This window comes from Scardinius erythrophthalmus (genome assembly GCF_964197995.2).
Source record: "Scardinius erythrophthalmus genome assembly, chromosome: 4".
Taxonomy (NCBI): Eukaryota; Metazoa; Chordata; class Actinopteri; order Cypriniformes; family Leuciscidae; genus Scardinius; species Scardinius erythrophthalmus.
In genome coordinates this window covers 2,637,548-2,662,979 of record NC_138224.1, presented here as the reverse complement: position 1 = coordinate 2,662,979, position 25,432 = coordinate 2,637,548, and the positions used below count along the sequence as shown (strand labels likewise).

At 38.7% G+C, this 25,432-nt stretch overlaps 1 protein-coding gene across 1 annotated transcript in view; it reads left to right on the top strand.

Annotated features, from left to right (window-relative positions):
• The window catches only part of grm8a (glutamate receptor, metabotropic 8a), a 198,297-nt gene that overhangs the window by 126,155 nt on the left and 46,710 nt on the right, over positions 1-25,432 (top strand). The window contains exons 4-5 of the mRNA XM_081363145.1: positions 5,652-5,806; positions 8,499-8,636. Of these exons, the coding sequence (XP_081219271.1) occupies positions 5,652-5,806; positions 8,499-8,636 (293 nt within the window). The remainder of the gene's footprint in view (positions 1-5,651; positions 5,807-8,498; positions 8,637-25,432) is intronic.

The following is a 25,432-nucleotide window of genomic DNA, read 5'->3' as shown; positions in this document are numbered from 1 at the left end:
CTTTGCGCATGGTACGCGCTACTCAAGTTGTGCTGGATACGCAGCTGTTTCAAAGCTGCTGCAAATGTTTTTGACGTAAAATTTGAACCCCGATCACTCTGAATGACTCTGGGAAGACCAAATATTGAAACAAACTGCGACAATGATTTCACCACAGACCTTGTAGTAATGGTCCTCAAAGCATACGCAGCAAGATAGCGGGTCGCCTGGCACATGATGGTAAACAAATAAACGCACCCTGATTTTGACTGGGGTAAGGGGCCCACACAATCAATGACCAAATGCTCAAAAGGCTTACCAACAGACGGAATAGGCTGTAAAGGCGCGGGCTTAACCACAGCATTTTGCTTCCCTGCCACCTGACAGACATGACAAGTTTGAACAAACCGTGCAACGTCCCTCTTTATCCGTGGCCAGTAGCAATGTTTTAACAATTGATTGTATGTTTTCTTTACCCCAAAATGACCCGCTGTCTCCCCATGAGCTGTTTTTAGTGCCACTTCACGAAACTTTTCAGGCATCACCACCTGCAAAGTCTGATCTCTCACATCAGTTCCCACAGTAGGTGACCACCTTCTTAGCAACAAGCCATCCTTCACAAAATAACAGCGATCTAAATTATCATCTGCAGTCAAGTCAAAATATTTCTGTAAGCTCTGATCACTCTTTTGAGCCTCAGCAATGTCAAATCGAGACAAAGGTACTGGTAACAGCGGAATAAATACCTGAGCAGATGTGTGCTTAGATACATCAGACGAGTTTGCATCCTGCTTATGCGCCATAGCGCGCGTCACAGCGCATGCCGTAAAAACCTCTGGAAAATCTTTTTGACACCTATCTGACTCACCCAATAAAGAAGCTCCAGTCTTAACCACGGGAGGTGGTGAGACCTGATCAGGAAAAACACGGTCATGAGCAAAGTTATTACCCACAATCAGATCAATTCCCTCTATAGGCAAAGAAGGACGCACCGCAATGGTTACTTCCCCGCTCACAAAACCAGAAAACAACTGAATTTTGTGCAGCGGCACTGGAAATGACTGGAGACCAATTCCCCGTATTAACACACAATTTTGCGTATCAGACTCAGACGAGAAAGGCAGGACAGATCGACAAATGAAACTTTCTGATGCACCCGTATCACGCAGAATTTTCACTGGAACGCGATGTGCGTCTCCAACCAATGACACAAAACCCTCTGTGACAAACGGTGCATAATCCGTTATACTAGAAACAGGAAATTCAAGCTCATCACATTGTACATTGCTCAAACCTTTATCACTTGAAACTGTACATTGTGCACGATCCACTGTCTTTGCTAGAATTTTCTTAGCTTTACTCCCTGAGTGTACAACAGGAACAGATGAGGCGCAGAGCCCAACTTTTCCTCCATCACCCTTCGGCCTATTACGCTCCAATAACACCGGGCAATTTTTTTTCCAATGATTTTTCCCAAAACAGTAGTTACAATCTGTTTTAAGATCGAAATCCGATGGTTTACCTCGTACAATTGAATTGGAAAACATAGATGTGTCCGTATTAACACTTTGCGTATTAACACGACTATAGCGACGTTCTTTGTAATTGCTGTTAGAACGCGGACTAAAATCACGAGTTGGAGTCTTGTGTATGAGAGAAAAATTATCAGCAAGAACGGCGGCCTCTGCTGCTGTTTTCACATGATGTTCGCTAATATAAGTGGCTATGCGATCAGGCAAAGTGTTCTTAAGTTGTTCTAATATCATAAGATCACACAACTCATCAAAAGAATCAACCTCTTCCGCTGTAACCCACTGTTGAAAAAAGCTGGTTAATTCCCTAGCCCACTCAGAGTAAGTTTGCTTATCTGATTTTTTCCATGATCGAAAACGCTGTCTATAAGCCTCGGGGATTAACTCATAACACTTTAACACAGCTGCCTTGACGCATCGATAGACCTTCTTTTCAGAAGACGATGAAGACGATAAAGCCACAAATGCCTTCTGTGCACGGCCAATTAACGAAGTTTGTAACAACACAATTTTATCCTCATCACTCCAATTTTGCTCAGTAGCAATATTCTCAAATAATGAAAAAAACACATCTGGGTCATACTCATTAAACTTAGGCAAGAACTTGATCATACCGGCCAGGCCAGACTGCTGCGATTTGCCAAGTTTGCCTTCAGCTATTAATTGCAGCCTAGTACGCTCAATCTCACGTTCCTGCTCTAAATTTTTAAGCCTCTCCCACTCCAACTCACGATCTTTATCTTTCTGTACAGCTTCTAACCTTTTACAATCCAATTCGTTATCAAGCCTCCTTTGAGCTAATTCGTCATCTAATTTTTTTCTTGCTAATTCTTGTTCCAATTCCAACGTCTTTTGTTTCACTTGCAAATCATGTTGCAGTTTTAACAATTCGACTTGTTGTTCAAATGTTAATACACTGGATTTTAGCTGTGGACCTACAATCAAACTCGGAGTGAGCTCACTATCTGAAGTGAGCTCACTATCTGAACCCGACGCTCCCTGACTATATCGCTTCGGCAATTTCTCGTCAGGTAACACGTTCTTATCCACCAAACATGCACGAATGAAATCAAGCAGCTCATGCTTCTTAGCTCCCCTCGGCAATGTTACATCAATTTTATAGTGCTTAGCCACACTATGCAATTGTTTAATATTCAACGCCGCGAGCAAAGCCACCGAAGGAGCAGCCAAAAACGCCTCAAGTGTACCCATTATTACAAGTCACCAATCAACAATAAAACCAGGATATGGTCTACAAAAAAACACCCAATAGCAATACTAGCCAAACAAACGAAAACTAGGCTTATATCTCCACGTCTTTCGGGTTATAAACACTTCCAACCACACAAATTAAATCGGGCGAAGCGGAATGCAGCTCACGTTACAGGACAACAACGGAGTTTCCCCCTAAACATTTCCCCCCCTACTATTCTGATCTATCTTCACACTAAGTCCAATAACAAGGCTAATTTATTCACCAATACCGATGGAATCGTACTGTCCCGACAAATGTCAATTCAGCCGGTGCTTCACGGCGGTGCCCTTGTTCGGACTTCAGTGACCAGCAACCTAAACCCACGCCGAAGCGCACTAACTGGGGATAAAACAAGCTCCGTAAAATGTCATCCTGTAACATAAGTAGCACACTTCGCTACTCAAACTAAGCAAACAAAATATGGTTGGTCAAATTGCTCTAATCTGCGCAAATACTCCCATTTATTTTTCCACAACCAAAGAAAAAATGTTAACGATCAAAATACTAAAGTAATATTTAATTCACTAACCAAACACTCGATGCGGAACTCCCCAACAAACAAACACAACGCATGCCAGCTGATTAGATTACTACCATCAGCTGATCACCGGCGTTCATTCACAAAAATGTGAACCAATGACGTAGCACTACCCACGCAACTATAGGCCTACCCCATTTTGCGAATTATAGTAGTCTACTTCAAATTCGGGATCCAAATGGACGAGCCCCCATATGTCACGACTACCTGGCTCACAGTAGCAATGACATAGGGGAGACCACACCGTTTGTTAAGTTAAATCAATAATAATTTATTGAAACATTAAATTATACGATGAAATCATATTCTGAATCAATAAATATATCAAGTCAGTAAATGAGAAGCAAGAGAAAACTAATCAAAAGTGTAGTGCATATCAGTAAAGTGTTGACTATGTATAATGCAAAAAAGGCAAAAAGGAGTAAAATGGTGCTGCTGCCAGCCAGGAGGCCAGAGCAGAGTTGCGCAGCCCAGAGCAGAGAGAGAACAACTGGCAGGAGATGCTTTTAAACCGTCCCGCCCATCAGCTACTGTCAGATGGACCGAAAACAGACAGCTCCCCCTTCAGACTGGGGGGAGAGAGACGGCCCACACATATTCTGTTCACGGTGAAGTGAGCACACCCAGCACGGCAAAGCTGGGCGTGACATAGGGAAGTGTGTGATTTGGGACACAGCCATAGAGCGATTTAGAGGGGAGGAACAGCTAAAACACACTCATTAACACACTCCTCCTAATGCACCGTCCCTCCCAGCAGCCTTTGCTCAACTCCCTCCTTTATCTCAGTTGCCACCTGTATATTGTCTAACTTTACTGCACTAAGTACAGATGGAAAGCAATTAAGAATGCTGGAGAGGGTGTGAAGTGAGGCTTTCTGTGCCTGGAGGGAGGGATGCTCTACTTTCCTCTGCTTCTTCAGATTGTGGAGGTCCTCGCAGCTTTCCTGAGCCGGTCCCCGAAAAGCTGCTCTGCGCACACAGATTTGGCTTCATCACACAGAGACGAATGAAAAATTTTGGCTTTCCTGCCATCTATACATATGTTTGTTGATTTAACAGCTGCTGATGAGTACAATATTTATTTTTATGCCTTTGGAGGCGAATGCTAATCTGACTTCATACTGAAGTTGCATAGAGTTTTAAAGCAAGCGGAGTGTTAAATGTTGGGCTTATTAACAGATTGACAGAGGGCATGCTAACTATTTCACACTGTGAACATATACGGAGAGACTTAGGTTTAAGATAGTGAGAGTGAGATGAGTTTTAGCTTGAACTTATATCTAACTTTTTAGTTGATAACTGATAAGCATTTGTTTTGATTCTTAATCAGACCATTTCCGTTACGAATTGGTTTTCTCAATTTCGCTTTTTGGATATCATCTTGGAGATTCTGTACACAGTTAATCCAGATATTATTTAATAATTCTTGGGTTCATTTGTTCTTTCCAGTCACTTCTCTCTTCATCTTTCACAGTGTAACGATGCATGCAGGGAAGCTGAAGACAGAAGACTCAGGTTCTCACAAAACACTAATAAGTTTAATTCTTACTCAAACAGCAAGCAAACAGTCAGTGCAAACACATCTCAACATAACAGAGACTGGACCAAGAGTGAAGGCAAGGGTGAGGTTTTAAGAGCTAATAAATGACACACAGCTGAAACCAATGAACTACTAATGACGGTAACCATGGAAACTGAACAAAGGCGAGAAACTGAACAAAGGAACATGTGAAACTCAGACATGAACAAAACAGGGAAACAGATCAAACACAAACATAACCCTGACAGACAGAATGAGCAATATCTTAACAGAACTCCTGTCCTCTTTCCCAAATCCCTCTCCATTAAAATATATATCCATGCAGTGCATGAGACAGCAGGACAAGATCTTTACAAGACACTTTACGTTAGTTAACTACATTAGTTAGCACCAACTAATAATGAACTGCACATATACAGCATTTTTAATCTTTGTTAATGTTAATTTCAACATTTACTAATACTTAACAAAAATCTTGTTAACATTAGTTAATGCACCGTGAATAAACAATGATCAGCTGTATTTGTATTATAACGTTAACAAAGATGAACAAATACAGTAACATTGTTAGTTCATGTCATACATTAACTAATGTTAACTAATGAACCTTATTGTAAAGTGTTAGAGATCTTCTTAAGGCTTTAGCGTCTCCGAGTCTCTGACGTGAGTGAGGAACGAGTGTGTCTTTATCTGAATATCAGTCGCAGAGCCTACAGCTCCTGACACACATTTATCTGAACTCAAGCGCTTCACTAGATGAGATAAAGATGTGCTGTTGAGGCTGATGTATCATTGTTTCTGTCCACAGACGAGTGCTGGATGCTGCCAAGAGGAGCAATCAGACGGGCCACTTTCTGTGGGTCGGGTCTGACAGCTGGGGAGCCAAGATCTCTCCGGTGATCCAGCAGGAGAAAGTGGCGGAAGGAGCCATAACCATCCTGCCCAAAAGAGCCACGGTGGACGGTGTGTACATGTGACATGTACTCTCGATCTCTCAAATGTTTGGTGTTTTTGAAAGAACACATTTTTAACATTATAAATGACTTTATAAATGACAGTTTTGATCAATTTAATGCATCCTTGCTGAATAAAAGTGTTAATTTACCCCCTTGTGGGTAAATTAACACTTTAATTTTTTGCCAGGAGCGGTTCACAGCCGAGGAGACCGACGTTCTCGTCAGGGCCGTAAAACACAGAGAAGTGACATTGGGGATGGAGAAACACACCCAGATTAGCTTCGGTTAAACAGGCGTATGATAATTTGGGTAAATGTGTAAGCTAGATTTATGCCTATTTTTTCACATGATGACCACAATGATTTCCCTCGTGTGGAATATTTTTCCTTGTAATTATGTATGGTTTGCAAAAATGTGAACTGCTGCGAGTTCATGCGCAGTGAAGTGTATGCGCATTGAGCACACGCTACATTATGGCCAAGCATGCGCCCTTAAAATAGCATCTGAATAACGCACCACTGACTTTAGACAAGGTTTTTCCTGGTCAGTGTAGGAATTGTTTTCTGAAACTGCAAAATAGCACCAGGGAACGTTTGCGCTGGAACACGCCTCCTCTTTTCGCTGAACCGCCCCCAGGAGCGCAAGTTCATTCCCTAATTTACCGACGTGCGTCTGTGGAGGGAAAAGTCTGCTGTGCGTCAGGTGCAAAATAGGAATGATACATGCGTCGGTGTAAGTCAATTGCACTGGGTGCAAGATAGGACCCACAAAGTCACAGTAACTCATAAAAAATTCAATAGTGAATCTATTTTTTCCCCCTGCTTTTAGTGAACTAGTTCTGGCTATAAATGAGTTTTGTGAGTGCAATCTCTATAAAATGATTTTTTTTTTTTTACTGGAAAACAATATAAAAAGACATGGAAAATCATGAAAATGTCATGAAATATCTTTTCATTTTTATTTAATGATCCTTTTGGTGTAGGCAACAACAACAACAACAACAACAACAACAAAAAAACTTGGGTGTATTAAACTAAACTGGTCAACAATCTTACAGTCATTTCAATAGAAAAAAGTTCTCAAAAAAAAAAAAAAGTGTACCTGAATTCACCCATTAGATCGCAATCCTCAAGCTTAGTTGAGACATTTATTTCTGCTCTCCAATGTTGTCAGACAAGCATTGCTAATAATTAGCATCATAGTCCGACACTTAATACCGTATCCATACAGTGGCGAGTGCATCCCAGCCTCCTCCTGGGGGTTGTCTGTACTCAAGTAATCATAGCACTGTCCCTCAAGCAGCGGCTCTCGGCTTTCAGGCAACAGCTTGGGAATAGACCCACCAATTTGAGCACTTTTGTCAGAACACATTGTATAATTGTGTCTGTGGGGACAGGGATTAGACGCAGACAGCCAGACAGGAATACCACCGAGGATTTACACATGCTCTGCCACTTAACTGACACAAATGTGTGTCATTTCTTTAGATGCTTGTCTCCTTTCCCAGTCCATAATTTTAATTCATTAATACTACTACTAATAATAATACATTTAAAATGTATAGTGCATATACTGTTTATGTTGTTGTAGTGATTTTTTACTGTGCCAAAAAATAGCAGTTGCTGTAAGTGGTCGACCAATCACAACAGACTGGGCCATCTGACCAATCAGAGCAGAGTAGGCCAATCACTATAGACTGGGCCATCTGACCAATCAGAGAAGAGTAGGTCAATCACAACAGACTGGGCCATCTGACCAATCAGAGCAGAGTAGGCCAATCACAACAGACTGGGCCATCTGACCAATCAGAGTAGAGTAGACCAATCACAACAGACTGGGCCATCTGACCAATCACAGTAGAGTAAACCAATCCGAACAGACTGGGTCATCTGACCAATCAGAGCAGAGTAGGCCAATCACAACAGACTGGGCCATCTGACCAATCAGAGCAGATTAGACCAATCGCAACAGACTGGGCCATCTGACCAATCACAGTAGAATAAACCAATCCGAACAGACTGGGCCATCTGACCAATCAGAGCAGAGTAGGCCAATCACAACAGACTGGGCCATCTGACCAATCAGAGCAGATTAGACCAATTGCAACAGACTGGGCCATCTGACCAATCAGAGCAGAGTAGACCAATCACAACAAACTGGGCCATCTGACCAATCAGAGCAGAGTAGACCAATCACAACAGACTGGGCCATCTGACCAATCAGAGCAGATTAGACCAATCGCAACAGACTGGGCCATCTGACCAATCAGAGCAGAGTAGACCAATCAGAGCAGAGTAGGCTCTCAGAAAGGCGGGGTTTGTATATTATGAGAAAATTAAAGTGTTTTTTGAACATGGATGCATATAAACCTATTGTATGAGACTTTATGTATGAGGCACTTTAACAATAAACAATAATATATTTTTAACTTAACATTAACCTAGATTATCAAATGCTGTAAAAAATGATTACTCATTTGTATTTAATGTTACCTAATGTATGATGCTTAATGTTAATCAGTTAAACCTTAATGTAAAGTGTTACCAAAATAATGTGTACTGTATGATTTTTACAAGAACAATTTAAAATACTATTTCAGTCTTTCTACTTCAAAACTTTTCCACTGTTATTTTGCATTTCTCTGTAATTCATTCCTTTAGATGCTTATCACTTTCTTTTCCTCTCCTCTCTCTCCTCAGCGTTCGATCGCTACTTCCGTAGTCGCTCGCTCTCCAACAACAGAAGGAATGTGTGGTTTGCCGAATTCTGGGAGGAGAACTTCGGATGCAAGCTCGGGATGCACGGAAAACGGCCCGGAAGCCTGAAAAAGTGCACCGGTAAGATGTGTTTGTGTTCGAGCCATTATTTATTTAGGTCAGCCACTCATCTCTGAAAGAGTTTGGGGTTTTTAAGAGGAAGGTGCAACAAAAGCCAAATGGCTTTGAGAGGACAGGAAGTGACACGTCTCTTCAGGGCTGTCAGGTGCCCGTGCTCGAGCCGTCAATGCAAACAATAGTGTCCAGTGTTTGACTTCATACTCTCCTCACTCCTGTCCTAAAGGTCTAAGTGTGCCAGGATTGACAGTCTAACACAACTGAACAGAAGGCACGTTAATGTTTATGGGTACATTAACTGCCGAACCACACATTTGTTTCACTCGTTAGTTTCTCTGCCAATGTTCGAATGTCGCTTGTGTTGCGACTGTAAATTTCCAGACCCACCATTCCGTGGGGAATTGATTGGATGGTTGTGGTTTGCTATTGGCTGATGTCATGTGAGTGACAGGTTGAGCCCCGCCCTCATCAAGAGATGATGTCACTGCAGGAGGGAGGGGAAGTTATTCTGATTCAAGATTATGATGCACGTGAATGAAAAAATTTATAATGATGATGTGCACGGAAAAATCATTTATATGAAATACTCCATTATTCCATAAAAAAATAATATGACTTGGTATGTCATAAGTTTGACTTTTATATAACACCATGTATTAACTGATATGCAACTGTATTCCTTGAATGCAATGCAAGTGGCTTTGGATAAAATTCATAAGTGTGAAGTCTGTCAATTTGAATTTCATGGTGACTTTTAATAAAAATATAGATAACCAGTATTAGTATTTTTAAAAACAATATAGGCTGATCTCTACAGTAACTGTGACTGAATGCCAGGGGAATGTTGTATTGTTACAACAATTGGGATGCAATCTGCTGTCAGCCTGGAGCTGCCTGTCGACACACACACACACACACACACACACGGCGGTCAGATGGAGAGTAAGCTCAGTGTGTGGCGTGAGTCACTGTGCTAATCTGAGGGGAACACAGAGTGTGTGATCTGGTCTGCCTGAGTCCTGCGACCTCGTCCCACAACATGAGCTCAGACTAACCCGGGTCAGAATCACAGTGACCGTCAGCAGAGCCTGAACATCAGCCTTGACCTCCAGCACTCCAGTTCAGATAATGCAGATGCTGAGGCAGGCTTTCAGAGGTTACTGTAGCTGAGTTGAGTTTGTGTGTGTGTGTGTGTGTGTGTGTGTGTGTGTGTGTGTGTGTGTGTGTGTGTGTGTGTGTGTGTGTGTGTGTGTGTGTGTGCGGGGGGAGGGTCCTGGTCCTGGTAAACTCTATATAATGGGGACCTTGTCCTTGTGGGGACATTTTTTGGTTCACATGAGGAAAACAGCTTAGAAATCATACTAAATTATGTTTTTTGAAAATGTAAAAATGCAGAAAGTTTTCTGTGGTTTAGGAGTCGGGTTAGAGAGTGTGTGTGTGTGTGTGTGTGTGATGGGTAGGTTTAGGGGTCGGGTTAGTGTGTGTGTGTGATGGGTAGGTGTAGTGGTCGGGTGAGTGAGCGTGTGTGTTTGTGTGTGTGTGATGGGTAGGTTTAGGGGTCGGGTGAGTGAGCGTGTGTGTGTGTGTGTGTGTGTGGGTAGGTTAAGGGGTCAGGTGAGTGAGCGTGTGTGTGTGTGGGTAGGTTTAGGGGTAGGGTTAGTGTAAGGGGACAGAAAATACAGTTTGGACAGATTAAAAAGACATTATGTCTATACAAATTCCACATAAAACATGAAACGTGTGTGTGTGTTTGTGTGTGTGTGTTATGGGTAGGTGTAGGGGTCCGGTTAGTGTGTGTGAGTGTGTGTGTTATGGGTAGGTGTAGAGGTCGGGTTAGTGTGTGTGAGTGTGAGTGTGTGTGTGTGTGTGTGTGTGTGTGTGTGTGTGTGTGCGTGTGTGTGTGTGTGTGTGTGTGTGTGTGTGTGTGTGTGTGTGTGTGTGTGTGTGTGTGTGTGTGTGTGTGTGTGTGTGTGTGTGTGTGATGGGTAGGTGTAGGGGTCAGGTTAGTGTGTGTGTGACGGGTAGGTTTAGGGGTCAGGTTAGTGTGTGTGTGTGTGTGTGTGTGTGATGGTAGGTGTAGGGGTCCGGTTAGTGTGTGTGAGTGTGTGTGTGTGTGTGTGTGTTATGGGTAGGTGTAGAGGTCGGGTTAGTGTGTGTGAGTGTGAGTGTGTGTGTGTGTGTGTGTGTGTGTGTGTGTGTGTGTGTGTGTGTGTGTGTGTGTGTGTGTGTGTGTGTGTGTGTGTGTGTGTGTGTGTGTGTGTGTGTGAGTGTGTGTGTGTGTGTGTGTGTGTGTGTGTGATGGGTAGGTGTAGGGGTCAGGTTAGTGTGTGTGTGACGGGTAGGTTTAGGGGTCAGGTTAGTGTGTGTGTGTGTGTGTGTGTGTGATGGTAGGTTTAGGGGTTGGGTTAGTGTGTGTGTGTGTGTGATGGTAGGTGTAGGGGTCAGGTTAGTGTGTGTGTGTGTGTGTGTGTGTGACGGGTAGGTTTAGGGGTTGGGTTAGTGTGTGTGTGTGTGTGATGGTAGGTGTAGGGGTCAGGTTAGTGTGTGTGTGTGTGTGTGTGTGTGTGTGTGTGTGTGTGTGTGTGTGTGTGTGTGTGTGTGTGTGTGTGATGGTAGGTTTAGGGGTTGGGTTAGTGTGTGTGTGTGTGTGATGGTAGGTGTAGGGGTCAGGTTAGTATGTGTGTGTGTCTGCGTGTGTGCGTGTTAATGCCGGATAATATAAGTGTGTGTGCATTATATCAACAACAAAAAAATATATTCTTACTCAGTATCTTTGACTTGTTTTACAGTACAAATATTAAATCAAGATGCATTTACTTGAGACGCAAAACTACTTAAAGGGTCAGTTCAGCCAAAAATGAAAATATATCCACCCACATGTCGTTTCTAATCCCATAAGATTTATTTTCATCTTCATAACACAAATGAAGCTATTTTTGAGGAGACCTGAGATTTCAGTCCCTCCATCGAAAGCTTATTCATCCCAAACTCTAACGCTTCAAAGCGTTCAAATAACTTACATGTGAATTGAGCGGTTTAATCCAAGTCTTCTGAAAAGACACGATCACTTTATATGATGAATAGGTTTAACTGAGGCTTTTATGAACATTGATCAGCGAACACACATATAGACCAACTGTGGCTTTTCCTCCTGTACCTTTAAGGCTTGGATATGTAAATTACCTTTATTGGGAAAGACTAATGTTGTAAATTGGCCGAATCCTGCACAGGTGATGATATGCAAATGTGCATTCATTAATATGTTAATGAGCTGATGTTTGTGCAGCACAGTTGTGGATGGACTGGAGATTTTTATATACAGCACATCAAACTTTTATTATTTCAAACGAGCGAGACAAATCCACAGTACGGCCTGCTATCTGATACTAAACGAAATAAAAACTCAGCAGAGCTGCTATTAAATCTGCAGTAAAGAGGAGTGTGAAAGCTGCAGTTGAGTAGTAAGAAAGCCATTGTGAGTGACAGAAGATCTGAATGTACGCTTGGAAAAGCGCACAGGGGAACGAACGCAACCCTTTCATATTAGGAAACTTCCGCCCCTTCTGAGAGAACGTGCTTGACATAATGAACATAATTATACCATCACACACACCACCAGCACTCATATTCTGTGACGTCTCAAGTCATATGCAGTATCAGTTGTTTTTCACACTCAAACACAACAACGGCACCATTAGCGGAAAAGCTTCATCACACGCTTTCTTCAAACAAATGAACAAAAGCACCACAGCAGTTCTCAGGAAAGCATTCGCTCTTTAACAAGTTGAAGCAGGTTCATTTTGCTGTATGCAATGATATAAGAATTTGTTTAGCAGGTGATTATCAAACAAAAAGGACAATTCTCAGATATATACATCAGCTTTTTAAAATTGTAATAATATTTGAATGTTTTTACTTATTTTTGATCACATAAATGCAGCCTTGGTGAGCAGAAGAGACTTATTTTTTTAAAATATCTATGTATATCTATATATATCTATCTATCTATCTATCTATCTATATATATATATATATATAGGCTACTGTATGTGTGTGTGTGTGTGTGTGTGTGTGTGTGTGTATATACAGTACCAGTCAAAAGTTTGGAAACTTTACTATTTTTAATGTTTTTGAAAGAAGTCTCTTATGCTCATCAAGCCTGCAGTAAAAAAAAAACTAAAACAAAACAGTAATATTATGAAATATTATTACAATTTAAAATAATGGTTCTCTTTTATAATATACTTTAAAATGTAATTTATTTTTGTGATGCAAAGCTGAATTTTCATCAGCAAGTACTCCAGTCTTTGGTGTCTTATGATCCTTCAGAAATCATTCTAATATGATGATTTATCATCAATGTTGGAAACAGTTGTGCTGCTTAATATTTTTTTTATAACCTGAGATGCTTTTTTCAGGATTATTTGATGAATAAAAAGTTAAAAAGAACTATTTATTTAGAATAGAAATCTTTTGTAACAATATACACTACCGTTCAAAAGTTTGGGAACAATAACTATTTTTTTTTTAAAGAAATTACTTTAATTCAACAAGAATGCGTAAAATTGATAAAAGGTGATGGTAACGATTTATATTGTTAGAAATGTTTTTATTTTGAATAAATGCTGTTTTTATGAATAAATGCTGTTAACGTTTTACTCATCAATGAATCCTGAAAAAAGTATTACAAAAAAATATATTAAACAGCAAAACTGTTTCCATCATTGATAATAACTGAGTATCAAATCATCATATTAGAATGATTTCTGAAGGATCATAAGACAACAAAGACTGGAGTACTTGCTGATGAAAATTCAGCTTTGCATCACAAAAATAAACTACATTTTAAAATATATTAAAAAAGAGAACCATTATTTTAAATTGTAATAATATTTCATAATATTACTGTTTTTTTTTTTTTTTTTTTTTTTTTTTTTTAACTGCAGGCTTGATGAGCATAAGAGACTTCTTTCCAAAACATTAAAAATAGTAATGTTTCCAAACTTTTGACTGGTACTGTATATATATATATATATATATATATATATATATACTGTATGTATGTGTGTGTGTGTGTGTGTGTGTGTGTGTATATATAACTTAATATAACTTAATTATTAAAAGAAATATATTTTGTATCTGTTTTAACAGGCTAGGTGTGTCTTTATGTGCTAAAAATAATGTTTGCATAATGAATAACGACAGGTTTAACTCTCAAATTGGTATTGTTTTGCTCAGTCATTATGAAGCCTCCATCTACTTCTAATTGCATGTGTAAATGTTATCGACAGACTGCCAGAGCTGATGCAAACCTCTCTGCGCTCTCGACTCTCCCATGTTAATGCACACAGTAACTCAAGCCACGAGGCCACTGTCACACACTAAAAGAAAAGAAACACACTCCTGGTTGTGTGTGCAGAATTACAGCTGCATTTAAGCTTACAGACTTACAGAAAACTGAGTGAAATAGAGCGCTTTTAGGGCTTGCAAAGTTAAGCATCACTGTTGCTTTTGCTCAGAATTAGGCTTATGGATTTGACAAACCTTAAGTATTAAACAGCGTTGAAGTGTTTGTGCTCCAGACATGCATAATTCCTCAAATCATGTGTCTTCTAGGGGAGAGGTGTGCTATTACCTTTCTAATTGGTCATATTTGTTATAAATCATGCTTTTGACTGAGAATAACAGCATTGCAACCATACTTAGGAAAGCCTTGGATTGTGGTCAGAAGAATTGCATAGCAATTTTTTCTGAATTTTCCTCAAATGTATTTATTATTTAAATATGTTATGATTATTGAAAAATGCACTTTCAAAAACAACATGATGACCAAAGTTTCTACTATTAGTTACTATTAATAATAACTATTATTATTATTATTATTATTATATTACACAATTATATATATTTGTATTATATACAGTTTAAAATATATAGTTAAAAAGTTATACAGTTTAAAAGTTTGGGGTCAGATATATATACAGTTTAAAAGTTTGGGGTCAGTACTTAAAAGATAATGGAAAATCTTTAATTTAAAAGAAACTTATTTTTTTTTTAAATGGGGGGGGTAAAAATTAAATTTTTTTCAGCAAGGATGCATTAAATTGTTAAAAACTGTCATTTATAATGTTAAAAAAGTGTTTAAAAAATAATAAAAAAAATGAAAAAAGCTGTTCTTTTTTAACTTTCTGTTCATCAAAGAATCCAACAGTTTTCAACATTGATAATAGGAAATGTTTCTTGAGCATAAAATCCTCATATTAGAGTGATTTCTGAAGGATCATGTGACACTGAAGACTGGAGTAATGATGCTGAAAATTCAGCTTTGATCACAGGAATAAATTACAGTTTAAAAAAAAAAATCGAAAACTGTCATTTAAAATTTTTACTGTATTTTTTGATCAAATCAATGCAGCCTTGGTGAGCAGAAGAAGTAAAAAGAAAAAGTAGTAGCCTATATACTTCACAATTCACCAATCATACAGTATCTAAATTGATAGAAATCAAAGGCAGATTATGTTTCTGCGAGGACTACTATCAGCTCCTGGATCCAATTCAAATCAATGTCACGCTTGACAGACTGTAAAGAGGAAAGAAACACAAACAAAAACATTACGCTGTCGCACACACTCCAATCTCATCTCTGTGTGTCAACGTGATCTTGTTAAAACCCTCCGTGTGTTTGACTGATGCAGACGACGTAAATAACAACTAAACAAAAGAACACCTCGGTATGATGTGAAAATCTCCACAATCATGGCTGAAGGGAAAACAGGACCAATGATTTCATCACTGCACATGTCAACACTAATGCGTATCAAACACATTTACGGCTTTTTTACTCTTCATAGAAAAGTTGCAGTCGGTCACAGACCTGTCAGCGCAAAAAAGCTCTTTCATCACAACCAAAGACGTGAAGTGTGTTTTCAAATATTTATGGACTTGTAGAGAGCTCTCCTGTCAGGCTATCAGCGCTTCTACACAGCCATGACATTAAATACAACACACACTAGACCTTCAGGACCGCTGTTTCCTAAATAAAGCCATCGATTGCCCAGCGCCAATATGTCTAATGATGGAAGACAGTGGCGCTGAAACGCCAGGCTTGTCTGTAATGAAGCTGCGGATGGTGTCTCGTTCGGTCATTGAGTGAGTAAACAAGGGCTGTTAGCTGAAACACCCAGACGAACACAAACACGAGTGTCAAGAGCGCTCGTGCTCTTATTAATAAGAGCTGGGTGGATTCGTCACCTCTGCATCATCAACACGGAAAACAATCATCCGGTGAGGAATCCATCGCGAGGCGCGTGTCGCGGTGACACGGATCATGGCAGGTGTAATTAAACAGCCTGATTGCTTGTAAAGAAAGACTCAGTAGATGGAGACCAGAGAACGCCTGGGAAATGTATTCATAGACTGAACTAGATGCGCTGCGCACAGTCGGAAAAATCAAAGCAAATATCCAATCACATATAAACTCATGTCTTGCCTTCTGAAATGTTACCTCAAAAATGACCAGTAGCTATGATTTGCATCTAAAAACTTATTATCTCAAACTTATACTCAGGGACTAAAACGCCTGCCAATGGCCAGTTTACCGGCAATGAAACTGTTTATGCAAAAACTATTACCAACATTTTAGATAGCAGTGAAAATTCACAGTTTTCTATTCCAATTTCGATACCACAGCTAAACTACAAGCCTAACTAATATAAATGGAAAACATTATTAAAGACAAGTAACAGTAGTTTTCGGGTAGAGACACTGAATAAAGTAATCAAATGTAAAATAACACTGGATAGTCGTCACTGTATAAATTAACAGATTAATCCTTATTAAAGTTTCAGAAGTTATTCAGTCAAGAGCAGTGAGTCATTTTTATTCTTTGCCTTTTGTTGTTTATTAACATTAAAAACACAGACAGATGCAGAAATATTAGGCTGCTGTCACTTTAAGAGCGGATGCACGGATCCAATACACTGATACACATGCGTTGTCTTTCTCCACTGTCTACGTTCACTTAAGCCATAACCGGCAGTGTTTGCTAGGACACTCGCTGAGACAGGCAGTTTTATGACCTCATTTTGTGTGAATTTGACCATTCAAGCGCAAGAAGACGCAGCTTTCTGTGTGCGCGCTTCGGGTGTGTAAACTTCCCACACTCGCGTGAGTAACAGATTGAGCGCCCTATCGCTTCTTCTTGCACTTATATTTAATATTTAAATGGCCGATTCTTTAACTTTCGTGAATATGCAGCGCTGGCCTGTTAACTGTCTTGAGCATCGTTCACGTTTGTTCACGTTCATGTTCTCACAACATTGCATTGTTAGAATTAGGGCTGCACGATTATAACAAAAATCATAATTGTCGATTATTCCTGATATAATTGCGATTCTAAATTACGATTATCACAATTTACATTGAATGATGTTTTGAATAGATTTATGCCATTGTTTGAAGCTACTGCATGACATATTGTTATATCAAAATAAAACAGCTGAAAACACTCTTCCTGAAAAACTTTTTTTTGCTTTTATATAGCATTAAGCCTCAAATGTCAAATATATATATATATATATATATATATATATATATATATATATATATATATATATATATATATATATATATATATATATACAGTATATATATAAATATTTCAAGAAACCAAACCAAAGTAAATATATGCATGGTATTATAATGTTATATTAAAACAAAAAAAAAAAATAAAACAATGGGGCAAAACCCTTAAGATAAGCTGTAGAAAGAAGAACAACACACCTTAAGCACACAGAATAATGTAAGTGAACTTTTTTTTGTAATTGCGCCTTTAAACTATTACATAATTGTGGCATCTGTAATTGTAATCGCAATTACAAATTCAATTAATTGTGCAGCCCTAGTTAGCCCAGCCAACTGGCGATTGACATCATTTCATACTCACCAAATTCGCTTTTAAAGTTTTTTTATTTTTATTTACTTTTTAAAAGAAGTCTCTTTTGCTCACCAAGGCTGCATTTATTTGATCATAATTACAGTAAAAACTATAATATTGTAAAATATTATTATTAATTAAAATAACTGTTTTCTATAAGATTATATTTTTTCAGAAATCATTCTAATATGCTGATTTGCGTCTCAAAAAACATTTCTGATCATCATCAATGTTGAAAACAGTTGTGCTGATTCAAAAATCCTTTGATGATTAGAAAGTTCAAAAGCGTTTATTTGAAATACAAATCTTTTGTAACATTATAAATGTCACTTTTGATCAATTTAATGCATCCTTGCTGTATAAAAGTATTAATTAATTTAAAAAAAGATAAATAAATGAATGATAAGTGTATATTATAATATTATATGTTAGTTTTAATTCATCTGTTACATTAATAATCTGAAACACACATGCATGTTGCTGATCTGATTTAAAGACAAACTATTAACCCTTGAAGGGCCGTTTGAGGCGTGTGTGTGTTGGTCGTTTAAAACCCTTCACAGACTGACCTACAATTCTGAACTCCTTCTATCTTGTCCTGTTTGTCAGAAAGTCTGACAGCGATTTGCACAGACACATTCAGCGTCATCAGTGGCGATAACCACTAGTGATGTGACAGGTTCAGCAGAGTCTGACTATCTGCTATCTTTAACTTTGGAGCTGCTGTTGTCGTGTAGAAAAAAAAAAATCACTTGTGTGGTTTATTTCTGTTTAATCCAAAACAAGAGAATGCTAAAGTGAATAAACCCCATGTGCATCTGATAAAAAGACAAAGAAACGCGTCTTCATCTCCCTATAGAAAACACGACTATTAGCTCTCAGTGGGAAACAGGCATGATGTCATTAGCTGAACGATGGAAGTTTGTCTTTCTTTGCCTTTCCCCCGTTCGTTCGGAGGGTTTCGTGGTTCATCATCACACGCCAGACTCATTGATCTCTCAGACATGAGAGCGCTTGTCTTCAGACAGAAGACGTATAATGGAGTAAAGGGTTTTGAAGACGGCAGGCGGTGTTTGGAGGATCGTGCTGTGAATGCTAAAGGAGCTCGATTACCCATCATGCACTGCGAATCACGCTGGAAATCACATGCTTGGCTTTTATCACATCATCTTCTGACTTTGTGACATGCACTTACTGTTCAGATGTGTATCTCTTTTATGTTTCTGTAACACCAAGCGTTGTGAAGCCTCTCAGTGCTGCACTTGCTATAACTTGGCACCATTTAGAGCAATTTTGGCCATTTCATGGAAAAAACAAGAGAATAATTCAGAAACGCTGTGTATTTTCCTCTTTCCAAGTGCTGAAGGTTACTATCATTAAAGCACATCCTCTTCACATTTCGCTATCATAGATTTTGCATGAAGAAAAGGAAGATTTTTAAAAAATGTTTTTAAATGTTACATTAGGTATTATTTTCATGTTTTCATTTACATTTGTTTTGTAATACCTGTGATTTTGAATGATTTTAAACTTTTATTTACTGTTATCATTAAAATACAATAACACATAGAACTTTTTTATTTGAATCGGCATACTACCATGATACATTTATTAAAATAAAGTTATTTAAATGAATTTAATTTAAATGAAGTAAAAATAAATAAAATAATATGCTAAATAAAATAAATAAAAATGTAAACTTTAAATTTAAATGTTATTATATATGCAATATATAATTATAAAATATTATACAAAATATTATATATACTACACTATTATTGGTTCTTATTTATTGTATTTTAAATGTAATTTAATTTAAACAAACTACACATTTCAAATATATCTATATAGATATATATCTCATTACATTAATATTTATATTAATGTTCTTAGTAATTAGTTGTTGTTGTCATTATTTAGTTTTGTTTTATTGTACTTTAAATTGATTTTACTTTTTAATTGTATTGTAGCTTACATTTTATTTTATTTAATCTTTATTTTATTTATTTATTATACTATTTATTTTATTTAAAACAATAAAAAATTGAAATGGTGATGTGCGAAACTGGCATAAAGTTCCTTTTCAATGTATTTTTCTCATTTCGTTCTTCAGATTTTGAGGTAAAATATGACCTGGACGTGTTTCATGTGGTTTTTCCCTTCTATTTCTCCATTTCACCTCGTGGTGTGTGAGTGATGAATGGGCTCAGTCTGTCAGTGTGAGAGTCCTCTGCTGGAGTGTGTAATTTATTACCCTGAGTGAGTGGTAATTAAAAGCCAGCATCCTCAGTTGGGACTCGCACCTCGCTGAGGAACAGGAAGTCTAAGTGAACAAACAGCCTTGACTTCCTCTTCTGACACGACGGATCCGACTCCTGTGAGATTGGCGTCGGTCTCGCATCCCCGGAAAACTTTATCCCTGCAAACCCTGGAGAGCACAAGGTGGCAGAACCTCAGCCGCAACTCTTAATGCGATTTCACGCTCCGTATTATTGCCAACGATAACACTAGTCTCTGGTGCCATGCCGTGCTTTGACTCTTTCCTCGACCGGGCGAGCGCTTACACAATGACTAACCTGCTGAAAAGAGGAGAACGCTTCGAAATAAAATAACAGTTGTCTGAATGTGTTTAGCCTTTCCTCACATGAATCAAAGCTGTTTAAAGCCCTGTATTGCACTGGCGACAGCACACCATGAGCTGTAATGGCTCGGGGAAAGAGGGCACCGGGTCTCGGGCAGCGTGAGTGTCAGTCTCATTTTGAAGTTCAGGAATCCCATCAGCTTGGAGAATTTGCAGTGATGGGTTGAGAAATGTGCTCTCCGGTGGCAAACCGGATCGGCTGTCTGGACCTCGGTCAGATTCAGGGGCTTTTTTGGGTTGTTTTGCAGGTGAAACTGTGAAACGCTGCCTTTTCTGGTTTGATTATATTACATTTATCCTTTAATGTGTTTAAGTGTTTGCATCTCAAGCTAACTTTTATATATGTGAGATTATAATTAGTGTCTCTATTGAAATCTCTCATGCTTATTATTCTTCCGGACATAAATTCGGCGTGTAACTTGTCCAATCGTGTGGCTTTATATGACTTTTATAATCGATCTGGCTTATGATGTTCGCCTGGCGGACGGAAAACTGGGTGAAAAAGTCCAATAGACTTAACATTGGCAAGAACTTTGTGAGATCGTATCTCTAGCTCAGAATGTCACGAAGATTTGTGGGTTGGGCTTATTTTGTTTAAGTAGCCAATAAGTGGTGACATAAATTCTAAAACCAGACCTAGCAACCAGTTACAGCACCCTAGCGACCACTAGACTTCCATTGAAAGATGAGAGATATCTCTGGATCAGAACATCATAGAGTCATAGGGCCCTATTTTAACGATCTGAAATGCAAGTATCAAACGCAAAACACAAGTAACTTTGTGGGCGGATCTCGGGCGCTGTTGTTGTTATACCAGCGGGATAAATGACTCTTGCGCCCAACGCAAATCTAAAATGGGCTGGTCCGAATGTGAAATAAACCAATCAGAGCATCATCTCACATTCCCTTTAAGAGCAGGCGCGCTTGTTCCATGGCGGATTGCTATTATAACGGCGGATTTGCAGGAGCGGTTCACAGCCGAGGAGACAGACGTTCTCGTCAGGGCCGTAAAACACAGAGAAGTGACATTGGGGATGGAGAAACACACCCAAATTAGCTTCGGTTAAACAGGCGTATAATAATTTGGGTACATGTGTAAGCTAGACTTATGCCTATTTTTTCACATCTTCATGGACACCACAATGATTTCCCTCGTATGGAATATTTTTCCTTGTAATGTATGGTTTGCAAAAATGTGAACTGCTGCGTCTGTGTAGATGAGAGAAGCAAAGTGCATGCGCGTTGTACACACGCTATATTATGGCCAAGCATGCGCCCTTAAAATAGCATCTGAATAACGCGCCACTGACTTTAGACTTTAGGTTTTTTGTGGTCTGTGGCGGAATTGTTTTCTGAAACTGCAAAATAGCACAAGGGAACGTTTGTGCCGGAACGCGCCTCCTCTTTTCGCTGAACCGCCCCCGGGAGCGCAAGTTCATTCCCTAATTTACCGACGTGCGTCTGTGGAGGGAAAAGTCCGCTGTGCGTAGGGTGCAAACTAGGAATGATACATGCGTCAGTTGCGCTGGGTGCAAGATAGGGCCCAATTTTTTTTTACTCTGCTCTAGTTTCACTTCGACTGGTTCCTATAACTAAGTTCCTATAACTACCCAGTGTGAAAGCCCCTATAGAGACCTGTGGGTGGGCTCTTTCAATAGTCTTTTTAGATTGACTCAGATAGTGATTGTGTGTCATTTGTTTGCACATGCAACAATGTATTTGTTATTTTAGCTTTAACCACATGAATTTAACCGGCCCTGAACACTTCAGCTCAAGTGCTGCTGTTGACAAAGACAGGTTCGGATGTTTTTTTCCAAGCTTGGCTTGAGTAATGTAGTCAGATATGCATATATTATGTAGCCGAAGTGTCCTCATTAGCATAAGATAGCATATAGAATGGTGATTATTGTCTCAATGTTGGCACACACGGCGTAATTCAGTGTGAGAGTTGCATAAGTTGGAAGCCGGACAATTTGTGCATATTCATGACACTGCCAGTCATTACGGTGAGCACAATCTTCTTCCTTTTATATGATATTGTCAGCCTGCGACAAACTCTAGAGAGAGAGGAAAGTATTGGTGTTTTTAACAGTAGTAGTCTCCAGAAATGGAAGTGAAATGTAAGGGAGGGAATTTAATTTGTGCCAGTAATTGACATTTAATTTAGACTCTTGTTCGTCTCATTAAGCTGTCCGTCATCCGTGCTGTCATCAAACACTCAATAAGCGTCAGTTTGTTTCCTCTAGTCCTGCTCAACAGAGACACAGAACAGCCTGTGCACGTGCCTTAATCATCATAAAAACAGGACATTGTTCTGTGATTATTGTTTGATCACTCAAACCCCCTCAGCTCCAGCTCTGCACCCAAGGCAACATGTGAACTTCTGGATCGTGGCACTGCTGGTATTGCCGTCTTAGGGTTAATCGCTCACGTTTCCTCATTTGTAAGTCATTTTGGATGAAAGCATCTGATGAATAAATAAATATGCAAGGTTGTTCAGAATACTAGCTCACTACCTGTGGAGTATGCAGTGTGTAGGCTTTTATTTTTTACATGTGAGTAGTTTAATATTATATTATATTATATTATATTATATTATATTATATTATATTATATTATATTATATTATATTATATTATATTATATTATATTATATTATATTATATTATATTATATTATATTATATTATATTATACAGTGATGTCAGATTGATTATTCACAATTAATCGCACCCAGCAAACATTTTGTATGTATATATATATATAAACTTTTATGATAGATGTGACTAATCACGATTAATCAAATTGACAGCACTAATTATATTAATTATATTATATTATATTATATTATATTATATTATATTATATTATATTATATTATATTATATTATATTATATTATATTATATTATGCTACACTTTATTGTACATTTTGTGTTTCCCTGTTTTGTGTCATAGGACTCTTATTTTGATATGTAGTTCCTGTCCTCATGGTTTCTGTGTTTTACATCCTGTGTTTGCCTTGTTTCCTTAGTCCCTGGTTTGTTTCCATAGTTACCCTTATTTATCTGCATAGCTACTCACTCTCACCTGTTCCTTGTTCCAGCCATTGTTATCTTGTGTATTTAAACCCCAGTGTTTCCCATGTTCTATTTTTGGAACAGGAATCGTAACATAAGCACTGAGTAATATTAATTAACTACATGTTTACATTATTTATTATATTTTATTTATTTAAAATATTCAAACTGAGTATTTTGCATTTTTATCTAGTTTTGTGTCAACTTTTGGTGCGTAAAATGTTACAAATTTTTAAATCTGTCATTACTTCTGGTTGGAAGGTCAATTTGAGAGCATTGCATTGTGGGATACAGTATTCCACACAGTGGCTGCATCCAAAATCGCATACGTCCTTACTACATAATAGGTGAAAAACATTATGTGACAAAAGAAGCATGTCTGAATTCACAGTACTCATAAAAGAGTCGGTAGAAAGTGCCCAGATGTCCTACTACTTCTAGTGAGATTCTGAAGTGTGCATATGATGGACACTATACTATCCCATGAGGCCACGGGAGAGAGTTTGTGAATGGCAGTGAAGCGACTGGTAAGTCACATGATAATGACAACATGGCGAATGTAGAACACATTCATACTGTATAGAACATACGTATATTTTTTAGCGATTGTGAAGTAATTACTTATTCAAAATAAGTACCTACTCAAGAGAGTATGTGATTTCGGACGCAGCCACTGTCCTTTGGGTGTGACATATTTTAGAATATTAGGTCATCTGATTATTTCACTTCTATAGTATATGCAGTGCACACACTGTATATTGCAAAATAGTTTGAGTAGCACTTGACAAATGTGCCAGAAATGATATCAGTCACACTTCTTAACACGTTTTCTTATTTGACTGGATTGGAAAATCGCATAAAATGTAAAGGATGAATATGAATATTGTATATTACATTATAGCATCTGGTGAAATATTGAAATCATGTGACATCATGGTAGCATACTACTGTTTGAAATCATTGCATGATGCTTTACATTCTTTTCTCTTTTTTTAATGGTAGGGACTATATAGTATATGCATTGCTTTCCAAACATATCCCATGACTTTTGAGTGTAAATGTTATGTCGTTGTGCTGTTGAAACCACAAATAAACCTGATGTCCACCTTGTTTTGACACTGGGAGTGATTTTCTCTGGCCTGTGTTTCTCTCTGCTGTATTTATCACACGGTGCAGGTCAGGTAATCCGTCTGGTGTTTGGAAGACCAAATGCATCATTTTCCCATTGCTCTGAAAGCGCTATAAAAGCGGATTGGATTTCATTTACAGGAGCCTATTAATTCCTCACTGACAGCAGAAGCGATGGAGGACTCCAGGTCTTGCTAATTCACCTTCATATTTTATTTATCTTTCATTGCGTCAAAAACTGTGGCGGGAGAAGAAAGATCTTCCTGGAGGCATCTGATGCTTTTGTTGAAAATACACCAACTTGGAAAGCGCTCTGGTGATTATGAGAGAAATAATCATAGATGCCTGAGCCAAATTCAATTTGCGCACAACAACAGCTGGAATATTTGTTCAGAACGGCAGGCGTGATATTACTTTCGCCGTCTTGAGAGATATGGAAGAACATATTTGTTTGGAAAGATCACAATCTCGCTGTTGCCTTTAACGGGTAGAATGTGTGCATCAGATGGCCGGCACACACACGCCTCCTCGAGGACCCGATTAGCTAATTACTCTAACGAGTGCATACGTTTGAGAAACATTAAAGAGCAATTTATTACAATGAGAATTACTGCAAGAGTGGAGTCTCCAAATTAAACATCTTATGCTCCCCTGCAACAAAAACATGGTTGGTTAAAGCTGCACTGTGTAGGATTTTCTCCCATCTAGCGGTGAAATTGTTTATGACTACCAACTGAATATTACTTTCTAGCTCCTCCCATTCCGAGGGCGTTTTTAACTCAGGACGGTGGCTGTATTATTTCAAATCTGCCGGCAGTCGCGAGTAATCTCGCCCTCGCATTCGTCACGGTGCCACTGAGTGTCAAAACGCGAAAGGCGAAGCTTGAATTTCCAGGTATGTCCCTCTTTGGCTAATGTATTTTCAAGATGGAGGCGCAACATGGCTGCCGCCATTCGAGCGACTCGCTCGTATGTATTCTAAATGGCAGATTCTACGCTTACGAGAATACTTGATTA